At 45.6% G+C, this 17,324-nt stretch overlaps 1 protein-coding gene across 8 annotated transcripts in view; it reads right to left on the reverse strand.

Moving 5' to 3' along the window:
• Positions 1 to 17,324, reverse strand: part of FKBP5 (FKBP prolyl isomerase 5) — a 796,880-nt gene that overhangs the window by 263,348 nt on the left and 516,208 nt on the right. For all 8 annotated transcript variants that reach the window (XM_078644330.1, XM_078644336.1, XM_078644335.1 and 5 more), the window contains one exon: positions 11,653 to 11,743. In XM_078644330.1, the coding sequence (XP_078500456.1) occupies positions 11,653 to 11,743 (91 nt within the window). The remainder of the gene's footprint in view (positions 1 to 11,652; positions 11,744 to 17,324) is intronic.

The following is a 17,324-nucleotide window of genomic DNA, read 5'->3' on the forward strand; positions in this document are numbered from 1 at the left end:
ATTGGACTGAGGAGGCGTATCACGGCCAAATTGCCAATGCAACTAAGAAATCAAAAACTAAAAAGAATTCTGAGGGAACGAATCCACTCCTCTATAAATGGGATAGTGCTTGTCTCTGCATTTTGATTTTCTTTTTGAGAAGCGCTCCGATTCGGCGAATGTGTCTTTATACAAAACAAAGACCGGTAAAGTCTTGGAACACGTGCAGCAATAAAAGCAAAGCCCTGTCCCAGCCTTAGCAACGTCACCCGAGCATGAAACCTGGGAAAGACACGCACTCTGGGGGATCAGCTGCTGCCTGCCAGTGAGGGCGCAATTGCAAATCCGAACATAACAAAAAAAAACATCCCGGATTAAAACAATCAGTGCCCTCTTACGAGCTCATATCAGAGGCTTCCGTGCTTTGAAACACCTCAGCTCATTCGAGAATTGCTTCTTTTGCTGCGAAATGCACCTGAGAGAAGGAAAGCATAAGCAATCCCCCTACCCCGCCCACACGACTGAGTGAAAGGGTTATTAGACACAAGGACTGGGGCTCAGCAGCTCTTTCAATTCCGCTGATATGGCGGAAAGGGGGCAACAACTAGTCAAACTAGCATTGGACGCGAAACGCAAAAAAAAACGCGAGTGGTGCGCACGCGCGCACAATGGGGAAAAGTGCTGTGCACTTCGTGAGCACGAATGTGCGCGTTCTGGTAAGCTGGTCGCCGCTTTGTGAGCACTTCCAGAAGCCTACTAAATGTCTGTCCGAGCAGCGCATGTGCGCTGACTCAGCAAGACCTAAAAAGGGTTCTTGAATGGTGAAAGCCTGAATTTCATCTACCTGTCTTGCTGATGTCAGTGTCGGCAGGAGTGCCACTTTCCAAGAAAGAAACTTAATGTCCGCTTTGTGTATAGGCTCAAATGGGATTTTCAGAATTGTGAAAGCACAGTATTTAGTTGCCAGAGCAGGGGAGGACGTTTCACTGGCAGGTAAACTCTAAACAGACCTTTGAGAAATTGTTTGATGAGCCTGCCAGACCATAACAATGGTAATGTTGATGATCTTCTGAAGCATGTTTTGGCCACTAAGTGAACCTTAATGGAGGTGTGAGTAAGACTTGACTGTGCCGGATGCAGCCAGTAAGGAAGAATTTCTTCCAGTGAAGATGATATTGTCTGCACACTTGACAGTTGACACCAGATGCAAAACCACTTACATTTAAGATTTTAAGTCTTGTTCGCACTTACTGCTCTAGCTCTGGCTAGAATATCATTGCATTCTCCTGGGATAGTCAGATGTGTAATATGGGAGGTCTATGATTTGGCTTCGCACTTCTGGTCTAAAAGAAGTGGCTTTCAACCACTCCTTCCTCCATAGGACTGCTGCTCCTACCAGCTATTGAAAACCCGTGGATGCAATGTCCATGGCGCATTCAATTATTTTGGAGGAGGCAGGCTTACCTTTTTGTAGGAACTTCTTGGCTTTGGATTTAGCTTCCTCTGGTAGATGATCAATATATGGTGCTATGTCTGACCTCATTTGGCAGTCATATTTTCCAAGCACTGCCAACGAGTTTGCTGCTCACACCGTTAGTGCCAACATCAAAGATAAGGGATTTCTGATGTTGTTGAGGAGCCTTCCTTCCTTATCAGAAAGTGCTGAAATTGGTGCAGATGGATTTTTGGAATTGCGCTGGGCCGCTTGGGTGACTACTGAGTCAGGTCTCGGGTGTCCAATTAGGCAGGCTGGAGAATTTTCCAGGGCCTTATACTTCTTGTCTAGTCATGGCAACACTGCAGCAACTGTGGTTGGGTTTTTCATTTTCTTTGTACTTTCCTCCATATGTTGTCCACAATAGGAATAGCTCTGACGCTCTTATGACGCTCTTATGGAAAGTTTCTTTAGAATCCTATAAGAAGCAGTCAGCTTGCTTAGTTGTCATTGAAAGGACAAACCTTTTCACCGCTCTCTCTAGGAGATTATGGAAACATCCTACATCATAAAAAAGTTTATGAACTGTAACACTGATTTTTGTGTGTAGGCTATGCAATGTCCATGCATGAAAATGTACATAGGTAGCACAATCTTCCCTGTGAAGAAAAGAATTTTAGAACATGTCAGAGCAATCAAGAATGTTGATTTGAGCTACTCTACTGCAGGACACTGGCTGAAACACCATAATTAGGATGTTAACAGTTTTTCCTTTTTTGCAATTGACAGGATCACAGCGACCCAGAGAGGCGGTGATTGTGAGAAACAACTGAGAATTCTGGAGCCGCAGTATAGTATACTCCTCAAGACTAAGCCCTTTCGGGCTGAATGAAGATGAGGAACTTTTTGTTCATATTGGATGAGTAGCCCAACTGAGTTATTATCTTACCTTGCTTTCGTTGTGATCCACGATTTCTCTGTACATACTGTGTCCTAGCGGAGGGCTCTCTACCGTGACACAGGATTGGCCATTTGGACACTTCACAGGAGGCTTAGCCAGAATCACTTCCACCCCCACCCTCCCTCACCTTCTGGAGTGTGATGTAACACACATCATATATATTTTTCTTAATAATGTCTTCAAACTGCACTTGCGGCTGGAAGATGACTAAAGCAGGTCTCTACATAATTACTTGAATCTATATGTGTATGTTACTTCTGATGCAGTTTATCCCACTGGGGAATGATGTGAACCTAACGGCTAGCTAGCTCAGGCCCAGTCAACACCTGCCTTCCCAGTGCTCTCCTTAGTTGTGTCTTCAACGTTATTTGCACCTGTCACCCAACTGTCACTGTCCCTGTAGTGAGGCCCCCTTGTAAATAACCCCCCTCACTTTTTGAGTACATTTTATTTAGGGTAATGTGTTTTGGGAAACACGTAGGGCATCTTATTAAATTTTTAGTAAGGCTATCCTAATTCACTAACTATTAAGAACCGATAAAGATGAACTAGCAGAAAACAAGTTACTTACCTGTAACTGTAGTTCTCCAGTATTGGAAGCTTTCACAGATTCACATACCTGAATCATTTCACCGTCATCGAGACAGGAGTCTCCGGTACATAAAAAAGCAATGGTTAGCAGTAAAGCTAACTGAAAAAAGGCATAGGCCCATTTCCCTTTTGCAACACATAACCTTCGTTATGTAAAAAAGGTCCAACATTTTCTCTTGGCCAATCAGAGCCACTCACCCTCTAGAACCCTCCTGAGAGAACCTTTTGCCTCGCAGATTTTCGGGCACTTGTGCTATAATACTTTCCATGCCCAATCTGAGGTGAGCCTCTCAGGGGAGGAGGGTGGGCGTATGTGAATCTATGAAAACTTCCAATACTGGAGAACTAGAGTTACAGGTAAGTAACTTGCTTCTCAATGACATATCCAATATCAATCAACAATAAGATGTGCTTTTCTTACCAAAGAAAGGAAGGAGGGATGAGAAAGAGGCTCACCGTTATTGGAAAAGGTTCCGCAGCACTGCTTGTCCCACTGCCTACATCGCTTCTTGCATGAGCATCTAGGCAGAAATGCCTGGTGAAGGTATGCGTACTCCTCCAGGTGGCTGCTCTGCAGATGTCCTGGATGGAGACGCCTGAAAATAGAGCAGTTGAGGTTGATACCGCTCTTGTGGAATGCGCACGAACCTGTGCAGTCAATGGCTTTCCCGCTGCTTGAGGACAGAACTGAATGGCACTTGAGATCCATCGTGCGATTTCCCGTTTTGACAACGGCAAACCCTTCCTGGGGGCACTAAAAGCCACAAACAATTGTGTAGACTTTCTAAACAGTTTTGTCCTTTGCAAATAAAACTTCAGGCAACGCTGGACATCCAGAGTGTGGAGAGTCCTTTCCGCCGCCGTCGATGGCTGAGGAAAAAATCTTTTCAAGATTAAGGGCTCATTTAAATGAAAAGCCGTTGGTACTTTCGGAATGAATCTTGTATGTAATCTGTCTTCTCTGAATTGGAGAAATGGCTCTAGCGTTGTAAGGGCTTGTATTTCCCCAACCCTTCTGGCTGATGTTAGCGCTCTTACAAGAGCCACCTTCCAGGAGAGGAATTTCAGATCTGCTTTGTGTATTGGCTCAAATGGTGGTTTCATAAGTTTTGACAAGACAATGTTCAGTTGCCATAAAGGTGGTGGAGGCCTGATGGGTGGGTACACTCGAAATAACCCCTTCATGAATTGTTTCACAATTCTTTCCGACCACAGAGAAGGACGTGCTGAGTTTCTCCTGTATCGTGAAATCGCCGCCAAATGCACCTTAATAGATGCATGGGCTAATCCTGATTTCGCCAGCTTTAGCAAATGAGGGATGATCTAATGCGCCTCTGCCCACAGAGGATGCAAGTCATTCTCCTGACACCAGAAGCAGAAGCAGAATCTTTTCCATTTCATCCTGTATGTCCTATCAGTGCTTTCCGCTCTTGCCTTTGCCAGGATTTCTCTGCATTCTGGTGGAATGTTCAAGTGCTGAAATTCTCCGTAGTCAGGAGCCAGGCCGCTAATTGCAATGATGTCGGGTCTGGATGCCTCACTTGTCCCTTCTCCATAGTCAGTAGTGTTGGTATTGGCCGAAGACGTATTGGCTCGGTCTCTTATAAAAGGAACAGCTCTGTGAACCAATGCTGCCTGGGCCACCAAGGGGCTATCAGTATTATCCTGCACGGTTCTGTCTTCATCTTCGTGAGTACTCGTGGCAGGAGGGGAATCGGCGGAAATGTGTAGGCAAAGACGCCTGACCATTCCATCGAAAACGCATTCCCTCATGATACCCTTTGGTGACGCCGGCTTGCAAAGAATCGGCATTTCTTGTTCTGGGCTGTGGCAAACAGATCCACCGATGGTATTCCCCATTTGGCAAAGATGGTCATCAGCGTGTCCTGATCTAGCTCCCATTCGTGACAGGCCGTCTTCCGCCTGCTGAGGGTGTCTGCTGTTGTATTCTGATCCCCTGGAAGATGTATGGCCTTCAGAGTCACTCCGTAATCTATTGCCCCTTTCCATATTTACTGAGCTTCCCTTGACAGAGAGAGAGATCTTGTGCCTCCCTGTTTGTTTATGTAGTGCATTGCAGTTGTGTTGTCTGTCCGCACTAACACCGATCTTCCTTCTATTCTTGGCAGGAAGGCCAACAATGCTAATCCTATTGTCCTTAACTCCAATAGGTTTATGTGAAGGTGTTGTTCCTGTTTGTGCCATCGGCCGCTAACTTGTAACTTCTGTAGGACTGCTCCCCATCCTTCGAGAGAGGCGTCCGTGGTGACTACCACAGGAGCTGGTTCAGTCAGGTAGGAGAGACTCACAGAGATGTTGTTCCTGCGAGTCCACCACTTTGCTGCCTGTAACATTAGACGTGTGATTCCTATCTTGTCCTCGAAGGATCCCTTTGCTTGGCACCACTGAAGGTCCAGTTCTTCTTGTAACGGTCACATTCATAAGCGACCTAGGGGAATGAGTGGTATGCATGAGGACATTGTTCCCTGAAGTGACTTGTATCTTCTGACTGAAAGAGACCTTCTTTTGCCGAATTCCTTGGCTAGAGCTACGAGTCCCAACTGTCTCTCTACAGACGGGAATGCTTTGTTTTGTGATGTATCCAGGATTGCACCTAGAAACTTGATCGTCCTGGATGGCTGTAGAGATGATTTTTCTACATTTAAGGTCAGGACCAGATCCGCAAACAGCTCCATGCATGCTACAGTGGAAGCGTGAGCTGCCTCATGCGATGGTGCCTTTACCAACCAGTCGTCCAGGTATGGAAATATTTGGTGCTTTTGTCTTCTTAGATAGGCCGCCACTGGCGCCAGACATTTTGTAAATATTCTTGGTGCAGACTTTAGGCCGAATGGTAGCACCTTGAATTGGTAATGGTCTTTCGCCACTGTAAAACAAAGGAACTTTCTGTGGGACTGATGGATGGGGATATGGAAATATGCATCTTGTAAATCTAGGGAGGTCATCTGATCCCCTGGGTTTAAGAGCAGTAGAATATCTTGCAGGGTCACCATTCTGAATGACTGTTTAGGGACCTTAAGTCCAAGATTGGACGCCACCTGAGAGCATTCTTTCTGATCAAGAAGAAACGGGAATAAAATCCTCGTCCTCTTTGAGACATCGGCACCGGTTCTATTGCTCCCTTTCGGAGCATTGCCCGAATCTCCCGACGCATCTGGGATAGGTGTTTTGCTTCTTGATATGTAGGTGGCGTGGGAGGAGGGAAGTGGAGGAATTCCAATGTATGTCCGTGTTACGTGGAGAACCCATTTGTCCGATGTTATCTTCCGCCACTGTTGTAAATAATGAGTCACTCTTCCACCCAGGGGAACATTTGACAGGATAGGAGGAGAACGACCTGCAATCTGTAGGTTGTCATTGTCTTTTATTATTATCTTTTCCAGAACGACCTCCTCGTCTTCTGGGAGTGGACTTAGAGTAGCCTCCAGAATGTTTCTGTCCATATTGCTGCCGATAGGGCTGCGAAGAGGAAGAGTAGGATGTGTATCTTCCTTGCTGGTAGCCACCTCTATACGACGGTTGTCCTCTTCCACGGGTGCCTCGAAAAGGCACCTTCCGGTACTGTAACGCACCTAAGGATTTTTTGAAGGGTCTCATCCACCAGGCGCCCAAAGAGATCCTCCCCATCAAAGGGTAGGTCCAGAATTTTATTTTGGACCTCTGGCCTAAAGGAAGTGGCCCTCAGCCAACCCTGGCGCCTCAAAACTGCTGCTCCTCCGAGGGAACGAAAGGCTGTGGTAGCTATGTCCATAGCGCAATCAATAACTTCAGCCGAAGTTCTCTCCCCTTCCTGTAGAACTTTCTTCGCCTCCTGCTTAGAGTCTTCCGGAAGGAGGTCAATATAGGGTGCTATAATGCACCACAGTTGTCTGTCATATCTTCCCGGGATGGCAAGGGCATTAGCAGCTCTGACTAGGAGTGCTGACATGGAGGAGAATCGTTTGCCTGGTTATCTAAACGCCGTCCCTCCCTGTCTGGAGGTGGCGAAATAGGTGCTGCTGGATTGTTTGACTTCTGTTGCGCTGCCTGCGAGATGATTGAGTCCGGTTTAGGATGGCCCAGTAAACACGCCGGAGCGTCCGCAGGCGCCTTATATTTTTTATCCAGCCTCACCAGTACCAGTGTAACCGTTGCTGGAGTTGTCATAAGTTTCCATATGTGGTCAATAATTGGTATAAATCTGATTGACTTTTGATAGGGCTCTTTAAAGTCATACAGAAAACATTCTGCTTGGGTTGTTTTCATTGGCAGATGAAATCTTTTCGCCGCTCTCTCCATTAAGTTGTGGAATCCACCAATATCCACCGAGAATCTGCCAGTACTCGGGTGGGTGAAGGCAGAGATGGAATCAGATAATCATCCCATTCTCTGTGGAGTTCTGGTAGCTCCCCTTCTTCGCGATCGTCATCATCTGTTGTCACAGGATCCTGAATGATGCAGGAGCCAACGGTGGTGTCTTTGAAGGCTCAGAAGAGGCTCTTTTGGATTCTTTTTCTTTTAAAGTGAGTCCTTTACTCTCCTTTGGCTTTTTCTGAAGAGATTTTGAAGGACTACGCCCTGAAGACCCTTGGTTGGTCTTTTTTAGGGCCTTCTCATGATGGTCCCCTGAGGAATGAGCCTGAGGAGATCTTGATCTTTTTTGAGATCTCCTGGAAGAAGAGGATTCCTAGTCACTATCGCTAGAAACCACCTCCTTTCTGGCCTTGATCTTCTGAACCCAAATTAAAAGGCATCCTTCACGATCTCTAACGGTCTTACTAGAGAAAGTGCGACATACCTTGCAATCCTTTGCCTGGTGGTCCGGGTAAAGACAGTATATACAGTCTTCATGTGGGTCATATGTGTAGAGTCTCTTTTTAGAGCAGGTGGCACAGGCTCTAAACAGACCCTTTTTCTCCTTTCCAGCCATTTTCAGGACTGTAAATGAGAAATAGATTATAAACTTCTCAAATCCACAAGAAATAGCCTGATTATGAAGCTTCTACAAAGTTGGAAATCCAGAGTTTGAGCAGAGCTCAAAGGAGACTCCCAAGCACAACGTGCCGGTAGAAAATCTGAGGGGCAAAAGGTTCTCTCAGGAGGGTTCTAGAGGGTGAGTGGCTCTGATTGGCTAAGAGAAAAGTTTGGTCCTTTTTTACATAACGAAGGTTATGGGTTGCAAAAGGGAAATGGGCCTAGGCCTTTTTTCAGTTAGCTATACTGCTAACCATTGCTTTTTTATGTACCGGAGACTCCCGTCTCGATGACGGGGAAATGATTCAGGTATGTGAATCTATGAAAGCTCCAATACTGGAGTAATTAAATAAACTACACATCAGGCCACTTGGCCGCAAGGATATCAATACGTAAGAGCTGGCACCAGGTTTAAACATCAAAAGCAATCCTTCAGATACGGAGGCTAATTGTTTATCTATATTTCTCTGTCGTTATGTGCAACACTTGTTATAATTGACAAACCGTCATACAATATAATTTGCAATACAATTTAGCTCTCCGGTAAACAGATGTTTGTATTATATTTTATGACCAACACATAAGCCTTTTCTTTATTGTGCAAAGCTCTGAAAATGAATGAGAGTCTTTTTTCACTGTCTATGTATGAATCAATGCGTATTGGTCCTCCCTTTATGTTTTATAAATACACTTCAAAATGGCGGATTTGTTTGTTGCAAAGTTGGCTTGTGAAAAAGACCGTTCCGGTCGAAACGCATCGCCAATAACATATCTTTTGTTTACTCGGACCCGGTACTCGCACCGACCCCGAGAGGAGAAGAGCTGGTATATGTCGGAAGCATTCATTCATTCTATCTATCTATCTATCTATCTATCTATCTATCTATCTATCTATCTATCTATCTATCTATCTATCTATCTATCTATCTATCTATCTATCTATCTATCTATCTATCTATCTATCTATCTATCTATCTATCTATCTATCTATCTATCTATCAATCAATCTATCTATCTATCTATCTATCTATCTATCTATCTATCTATCTATCTATCTATCTATCTATCTATCTATTAAATTTCACATAACATCACAATGTGAAAAAAAAGCCCTCCAAACGAATTGCAGGTAAACCAGCTTTTTTAATTTCAGCAGGTAAGTTCAAGTGATAAAGCATTACACTTTTTGAGCTCCCAGGCTCTTAATCATATGCACAAACGAGGGTCAGTTGCTCATGGTTTTAAATACACTGTGATCTTGAACAGCGAAGAAGGACTTGGAGTGCAAATATCATTTTAGAAAAATGTTACTATTTAAATTAACATTTCATTATTTTTCCCAGTTTAGGGCTAGAGAGCGCTTCATGTGATCAATACTCTGATTCATCTATTGCCAAATGTACTCTTCTGTAGCAATGTCCGATATTGTTATGCTCTGGCCCCAGTTATCAATTTGTAACAGGACTTCAGTATCCATAATGCATTGCAACTGTAATAAAAAGCATTGTTGCGTCCTTCTCTTTTTGTACAATTTATCTTGCCTTGATAGATGAAAAAATGAAAAAACGGGACAAAGTGCCTTCCTTTCATGCCTCAAAAGAATCAATTTCATGTAGTGCAGGGAAGCAACACTCCCCCTTTTCTCCAAGGCTTCTCACCTCGTGTATCCATGGTTGTAGATTGTCCAAACAGTCACCTGCTCGTTTCTGTTCACATTTCGAAGTGCAAGGGTTAACCACCCATGCAAACCCCGGCTGCCTTGTAAGTGTTCCTGAATTATTCAGCCTGCAGGCCTTCCATTGCCTCAGTGGCACCATCTTGGATATGGGGATTTATATACATACATATATATACATACATGCATATATGTATACATACATATACACACACACACACATAAATATATATCTTATTACTAAAGCGAAGGCTTGAGTGCCTTCCCAGGCTATGTTTATCATTACACTCCTGTTCATGTTATAGCGTGGGACTCTCACTTCAACGACGGGGAATGATTCAAGCATGCAAATCTATGAAAGATCTAATACTGGAGAATTGGGGTTTAGCTTTGCTGATGCCGGAGTCACCTAGTTCTCAAAGAAGAATGTGTTGACAAGAACCTGGGATCAGATGGCATATGCTTGCGATCCCATACAATCTGTCTGTGAATTGGAGGGTCCAAAAAGGGTGTCTCCCTGGGAGCCTGCACTAGTTCAAGCAATGCCTCAATGAATGAAAAGATGGATTCCTGAGCTTCAGAAGATGGCTGCAGGATGTTTCATCAAGGCTCTGCAGGCGGTAAGGGCTATTCAAGCACCTCCGCAGCCTTAAGCGCTACTGACGTGAATGAACAGACTTACTCAGATGGAGGGCCCAAAGAAAAGGGCATATTACCTTCAGGGAATGTATAAAGGCCACTAAAATGTGGGAATTTATATAGAGTTTAGCGTATATGTCATACGGATGGGGGGATTATCAGCCTTCAAATCATCTTCCTCTGTGTGAACATAATCCTGATCAGGCATGCCTAGTGTGACATAATCCAAGAAACACACAGAGTTCTTCCATTCAAACTAGTCTCTGGGCTCTAAGGAGAGGCTTCGCAAGGCACTGGTTCTCAAAGGAAATTCTAACTTTTTCCAAAGGCACTCAAATAGTTTCTGATGACTTCGAGGTTTGCGATGGCCCCGACACAGCTCAGAGAGTAGATCTGGGGGGGTGACCTCAGAATTGGAAAACTTGGGAAATTGACCTGGCACCTTTGTGGACAAAGGCTTCTTCGGAAGTGGTGCCAAGACTTAGCGTCTGGAGGCATGGTTGGGTAGCGTTGTGGCTGGAGCTGCCAAATCCAAACAATCAGGAGCATGCTAGATTGGCTTAGAGGGATGTGGATAGTCCTGAAGATATCCAGCATGGCTTGTCAAAAGGCATTGACATGTGATTCATCAGCACATGGGGCCGGAAATTCTTGTTAAGTTTCTTGAGAACTGGCATTGGCTCAGAGGGAAAAGAGAAGAGAACAGTGTAGGCGAAAGGTACTGGTGAGCGTCAGAATGGTCCCAGGAGCAGCACTGTTTCCTTGAGAAGGAAGAGGGCTTGTCCTTCCTCTGACAATTTTTGTGTTTCTTTGTAGGTGGACCATTTAATGGACAGCTTCCTGTCAGGACACTAACCTACCGAAGGGGAGTGGGACAGTTTAAGGGTATCTTTAGGGGTCTGAGCCAAGAACAACTTTGCTTTCCACTCCTTGGTGGCTTTTGAGTGCATAGAGGTGCAGTAGTTGAATGATGAAGTAGAATGATAGGGATCCAGAAACTACATGCAAATGTAATCAGGTTCTGAGACAAACACCTTCTTTTTGATGCTGCTAACAGGGTTTGAGCCTTGAGACCTTAGGAGCTGACATTTGAGCTAGCCACTGATAATAATTTGAAGACATTTTGACACTGAAGAAACATGTGGGGCCCACATTAGACACTGACTTATGTGATCACATCCTGGACAGGAGACTCAACATTAGACATATGAAGCCACTTTGCAGCGCTGGAGAGCTCTGAATGTTTTCCAGATTCAGTCAGGGACCTGTGGGATATTCATATGTCGAGTAATTTAAGGGAAGAAGTATCCATCAGAAAGGGAAGAGACTAGATAAGACTCATTTTCTGTCTTTTTGCATGCTGACTTAAGTCTAGTATGTTGGACTAGAGCTTCTTACCTTCTCAAAACTCTTCAGAGTGACTTCATAGCAGAGCTCTGAACCGGGGCCAATGTTAAATAATGGTTTCCCTGAACCTCCAAAGCCATATCTGTGAAGGGAGTAAGAAAGGAGGATTTAAATGAAATTCACAATATGTACAGATATACAAAAACACAAATGCGATGTCATGCAATTTGTGATTGATAGACTGTAAAACAGTACTGGTACAACTAATTTTCTTCAATCCAAAAACAGAGAACCAGCAACAGAACCGAATCCAGTCAAATCGATGTGTGGTAATGGAGTGTTGGGAAATGTCTCATGATGAAAATAACAGACCATACATCTCATGTTACACTGACAAAATTCACTGGGGATGAAATTAAGGTAGAATGAGCGTATGTGTTAACATGTATGTTACAATCCCTCTCAGTCTGCCATCTTTCAGTTTAGCAATTCTATGACAAAGCTAGTATACCTCTTTGTACCGCCAGGTACTCTATTAGCATTGCTATCCATACATAACTTCTAATAATTTCAACCTTATCCTGATCTGCATGGAAGTCAAGTCAAATGTATTTGTTTGATAACATGTCTATAAAGGCAATACAAACAAGTACTAACACAAAACAAGAACATAGTTCTTAGCGGTATACAGCGCCAGGACACCACGTAACGAGGTAACAGTGCGCTTTACAAGTATACATACATTACATTACATTAAAGGATAAAAAATATAGTATAAGCAATTCTTTGATTACATCATAATACTGAACAATAAAAAATTATTCATTAATATCCTCGGGCCTGATTCACAGAACTAACTTAAGACAAAATCCTAAACTTTCTACTTTTGGTATTCACAGAAGTTAGGATTTTGTCTTAAGTTTGTCTTAAGACAGACTTAAGACAAAATCCTAACTTAAGTCTGTCTTAAGTCTGTCTTAAGACAAACTTAAGACAAAATCCTATCTTCTGTGAATACCAAAAGTAGTAAGTTTAGGATTTTGTCTTAAGTTAGTTCTGTGAATCGGGCCCCTTGATTCCCTATCTTATATTAGCCTAACACAGTGCACACACCAATTACCTACCATGCAAATACTTTCAATAAACTAAAACCTTATAGATTTTAGTCCATGATCCATAAATGTAGGAATTTTTAGAGCCAACAATAAATGTTTTTTGCAGATTTTACTCTACTAGCCAACACCAATGATCTACTTTAGGTTACATTACATAAGGAAAATGACCTAAAATATAGCATAGTTTACGCCAAATATAACTGAACTGCTAAAACAATGCTAGTTAATCGATCTTACTTCCTATCCAGGTCGATTTCCTACAATGACTTTCAATTTGCTTTGGGTAACTAAAAAATATCTCCAAGTTTGTAAGCTAAGAGTAATATTATCACAGATCATGATATAATCAAGCATTACAGGCACAGGAATTTTTAACAATCACAAAAGGTAATAATTATATTTAGGATGGCCCATCAAAGCGCTGGAAAAAAATGATAAGTATTAAAGGGAGATATTTTGTGTTACACATTGGAAACACAAAAGCTCCAGCATGGTCTCTTTGATGAAAACACCACTCAATATGGTATGCTATTTGCCCCATTCTAAATGTTAACACTAGCCTTCTGGATTCTTTGAGTCAGATGTTTTTAAGCTACGGGGTGAGGGAGACCACTCAACTCCAAACAGCCAACATGCACATATTATTAGCCTTTTCCACGCAAATACAATAGGCAAGAGATACCTGCTTAGCGAAAATGGTAAAGTTACTGTTAGATCTGGGGGTCTCTAGTTGGCGGAGGTAGGTACCCCTGTCCAAATAGGGACCCTTGCTTCTAGTCAGGGCAAGGAGATAACCCTCTGAGATAACCCCTGCTCACCCTCTAGGTAGCTTGGCACGAGCAGTCTAGGCTAACCAGAGGCAATGCGTAAAGTATTTGTACCAACACTCACAGCAACACAGTGAAAACACCACAAACTGACTCCACAACAGTTTAGAAAAATAAAGGTATTTTTAATCTAAACTACACAAGACCAAAACGACAAAAATCCAACATACACAGTTCAAGGATATGGTTTCAAAAAAAGTTCTTAAGGTTGCGTTAGAATTCTCTACGTTGCGATAGAATTCTCTACTGATGCGTGAAAAGTTCACAAATGCGTCACGTTTACTCACAGTACCTTTTAGTTGCAACAAAGTTCCAAAAGCAGAAGCTGGTGCGGTGGAAAACAAGCGATGCGTTGCTCCTGAGACCCTGGGGAGGCGATGCGACAGCCCCGCTGCAGCAGCGGGCGTGTTGCGACGAATCCGGTCTGTATGGGGAGGAAGGCCACTTGTATGGATTCCGGTGCGTAGGTTCCGTAGGAAGTCTGTTCTCGCAAAGGCACGATGCGACGATCTCGTAGGTGCTGCGACGATCTCCGGGGCGACGATGCGCGGTCCAACGGGGATCCTCTCTCTCGCAGCTCCTCAATGCGTTGATTCTGCGACGATGCTCGCAGCGACGTGATGCGGTCCGCAAGCAAGCGGTGTGGCGATCTCACCCAGCGACGACAGGCTCTGCGATGATACTCGCAGCGATGTTTGATTCTCCCGCACCGGTTTGGTGCGTCCCGCAAATGAAGGGTGCGACGTCTCTGACAGCGGCGTCAGGCGCTGCGACGATCTCGACCTCCGTAGCGGCGGGAAACTTCTCGCACTGTCGGGGATGCGCTCCGCAAGCGAGCGATGCGACACTTTTCAAGTTCAAAAGTCACTCAAGCTTAGTTTCAAGCTTCCCAGCACAGGTACAACTTCCAGAGGCCCCACAACTGGATCAAGCGCTCTGGGAAGGACAGAACTCTCTCAGCAGAGTTCAGGGAAGCTGGGGGTGAAGTCCTTTTGTTCCTGGGACTTCAAAAGAGGGAGCCAGCTCTTCTCAGGCCCTTGGAGATTCCTTCAAGACAGGGGACACAGCTCAGCAGCAAAGTCCTTACCCTCTCCTTTTGCAGCAAAGCAACAGGTCAGTCCAGCAGAGCAACAGCAGGACAATCTTCCTTCTTCAGTTTCAGCTTTCTCCTTGGCAGAGGTTCCTTCTTGATTCCAGGATGATCTAATTTTCTGTTGTCAGGGGTCCTGTACTTTTACCCCTAAAGTCTTTGTTCTCTTGGTGCATGTGGGCCCTGAGCCCAGTCTGAACCAGTTCTGGGTGGATCCTGAGCACTTTGTTTTGCTGGCTGCATCTTTCCTTTCAGAGTGAGGGGCAGGGTCCTCAGCCGCCCAGCAGGGGGTGGGGCCAGCATTGAGGAAGGCAGGCACAGCCCTATTCAGCCCAGGTGCTAACTCCTCCCACCACTCCAGTTGCAAATGCAGTCATTCAGCCTAGTGCTGACTCATCCAGCCTCCTGGGGAATCCCCCAGCCCCTGTCACTCTCAAACCAGACAGTCAATACACAAACAGGCCCAGGCACACAGAAGGGTCAGACAAGAGAACAGCAGCTTTCTAAAAGTGCTGTTCTCAAACACAGGATTTAAAAACAACCTTTCCTAAAAGATGTGTTATTAAATTCTGAGTTCAGGGATACTAGATACTTATGTCCTATCTTGTTCCTATGGGAAGAAATGCTGTTAACCACTGTAGCCAGCATCCCCCATGTTAACCTACGGAGCAAGATAGCCTTACAGTAGTGAAAAACGAAAATGGCTGCCATTCACTACCAGAGCATGTCACCTGCACTAGTACATGCTCTACCTTTTACATACACTGCACCCTGCCCAGGGGGGTACCTTGGGCCTTCCATAGCGGTGACTGATGTGCACAAAAAGGGAAGGGTTAGGCCTGGTCAGTGGGGACACTGACCAGGAGGACATGGCAGTTCTAAACTGCACACAGGCACTGCAGTGTCAGGCCTGAGACATCATTTTAGGGCTACTCCTGTGGGTGGCACAATCAATGCAGGCCCACTAGTAGCATTTGTCATCACCAGCCCTGGCACACCCAGTGCACTTTACTAGGGACTTCATGATGATACAAATATGCCAAACATGTATATCCAATCAGAATAACAATTTACACAGAGAGCATATGCACTTTAGCACTGATCAGCAGTGGTAAAGTGCGCAGAGTCCTATTGCCAACAGCCACGGGTCAGGAAAAATAAGGGAGGAAGAAGCAAAAAGTTTGGGGATGACCCTGCAAGAAGGGCCAGTTCCAACACAACCCCCTTCCAGCCTAAAGCCAGGGTAGACCAAACGATACCTTGATGGGATTCCCTGCTTAAGGCGATAGAACACGGAAACTGGCCCACACAGCAGGGCAGTCCTGTTCTAAGCTGTCCTAAACCCAGTTGGATCACTCTATCCATACTCTCAGGGTCCGCCATGCCAATCCATGTGGAACCCTTCTCCTCACCTGTGGACACCACCTGTGCAGCACCTAACCTTAATTTCCTCACAGGTGTGTCCCAACAGACCGACAGCAAGCCACAGTGACCACCAACAGTGATCAGGGATGAGACCCAGGCCTCATGCCTCTCAGGGCGCTCAAACCTCAGTGGCGTCAGAGGGTGGGGGGCAGTAGCCCCAGGTGCTTGGCACCTTTTGTCCACTCCCTCTCTCGTCAGGTCAGGTCTGACACTCTGGCACTGACCCACCAGTCCTGGACCTGTATCCAGCAGCTGGACAGGAGGCTGTGATGGGCTTCCCCACACCCGGTCCTCCTCTTCCTTGGGGCTCTGTACCCTCCCACCTGGAGCGGTACCCCCTTCTAGAATAGCCAGGGCACCTGTGGCAGGTGTCCCGCACCATTCATCCACCAGTTCAGGGGTGCTATCCTGCAACTGGTTTTCCAGGTCAGGGGGGACACCCAAGACCTGGCCCTCAAACCTAGGCTCCAAAGCCTCCAGGTCAGGCAAATCCTGAACCTGGTCTCCCAAACCAGGGACCAAAACCTGCGATTGTGCACTTGCCTGGCACGCCAGGACTTCTGGGGGCTCACATAGTACCCCCTTGAGGGTGACACACAACTCATGTGTCCTGTGACAGTCCGCCTGGCGCAGATCTCCCGACCCCTGTCCACCTGACAGTGCGGGAAGATCCCCCAGGACAGAAGTGAGGTCACCATGGTCACTCACTGGGGACTCAGCCCTTCCGACTGGTCCCTGACCCACTGGTTCTCCCACTGGGGACTCTTTCACCCTCTCACCCCTCAGTCTGGACTTCTGTACCCTCCCAAATGGAGCGGCACTGCCAGACACCAGAACTGATGGAGGCCTGGTTACAGGCACTCCCCGTTCCCCAGACACTAGGAGATCCTCCTTAAATGGCCTAAGAGTACAGTCTAGGTACCCAACCTGGTGTTCCCTTAAGGAACCCTCCAGGCCCGGAGACTGTGTTTCGGGCACCGTGAGACACACCGTCCCACACTCACTCCTTCTCTACTGAGACCGGACATGAGCCCCTACACCCCTCCCACTACACTGGGACCTAACTGGGCTACACTGAACCTCTTTCACCTCACAGGTCTGGAAGATATCTAAGCCACTCCTTTTGGGATCACTCCCCAATGCCTCTTCAGACCCTTTGGAATCCACCAAGAGGTCTGCATCCAATGCAAGCTCTCTGGGGTCAGAGAACTCACACTCCACCGGGTGTTGGCATAGCTCTGGAAAACAGGGACTTAAAATATGCTC

The sequence above is a fragment of the Lissotriton helveticus genome, chromosome 5_1 (assembly GCF_964261635.1).
Source record: "Lissotriton helveticus chromosome 5_1, aLisHel1.1, whole genome shotgun sequence".
NCBI classification, from domain to species: Eukaryota; Metazoa; Chordata; class Amphibia; order Caudata; family Salamandridae; genus Lissotriton; species Lissotriton helveticus.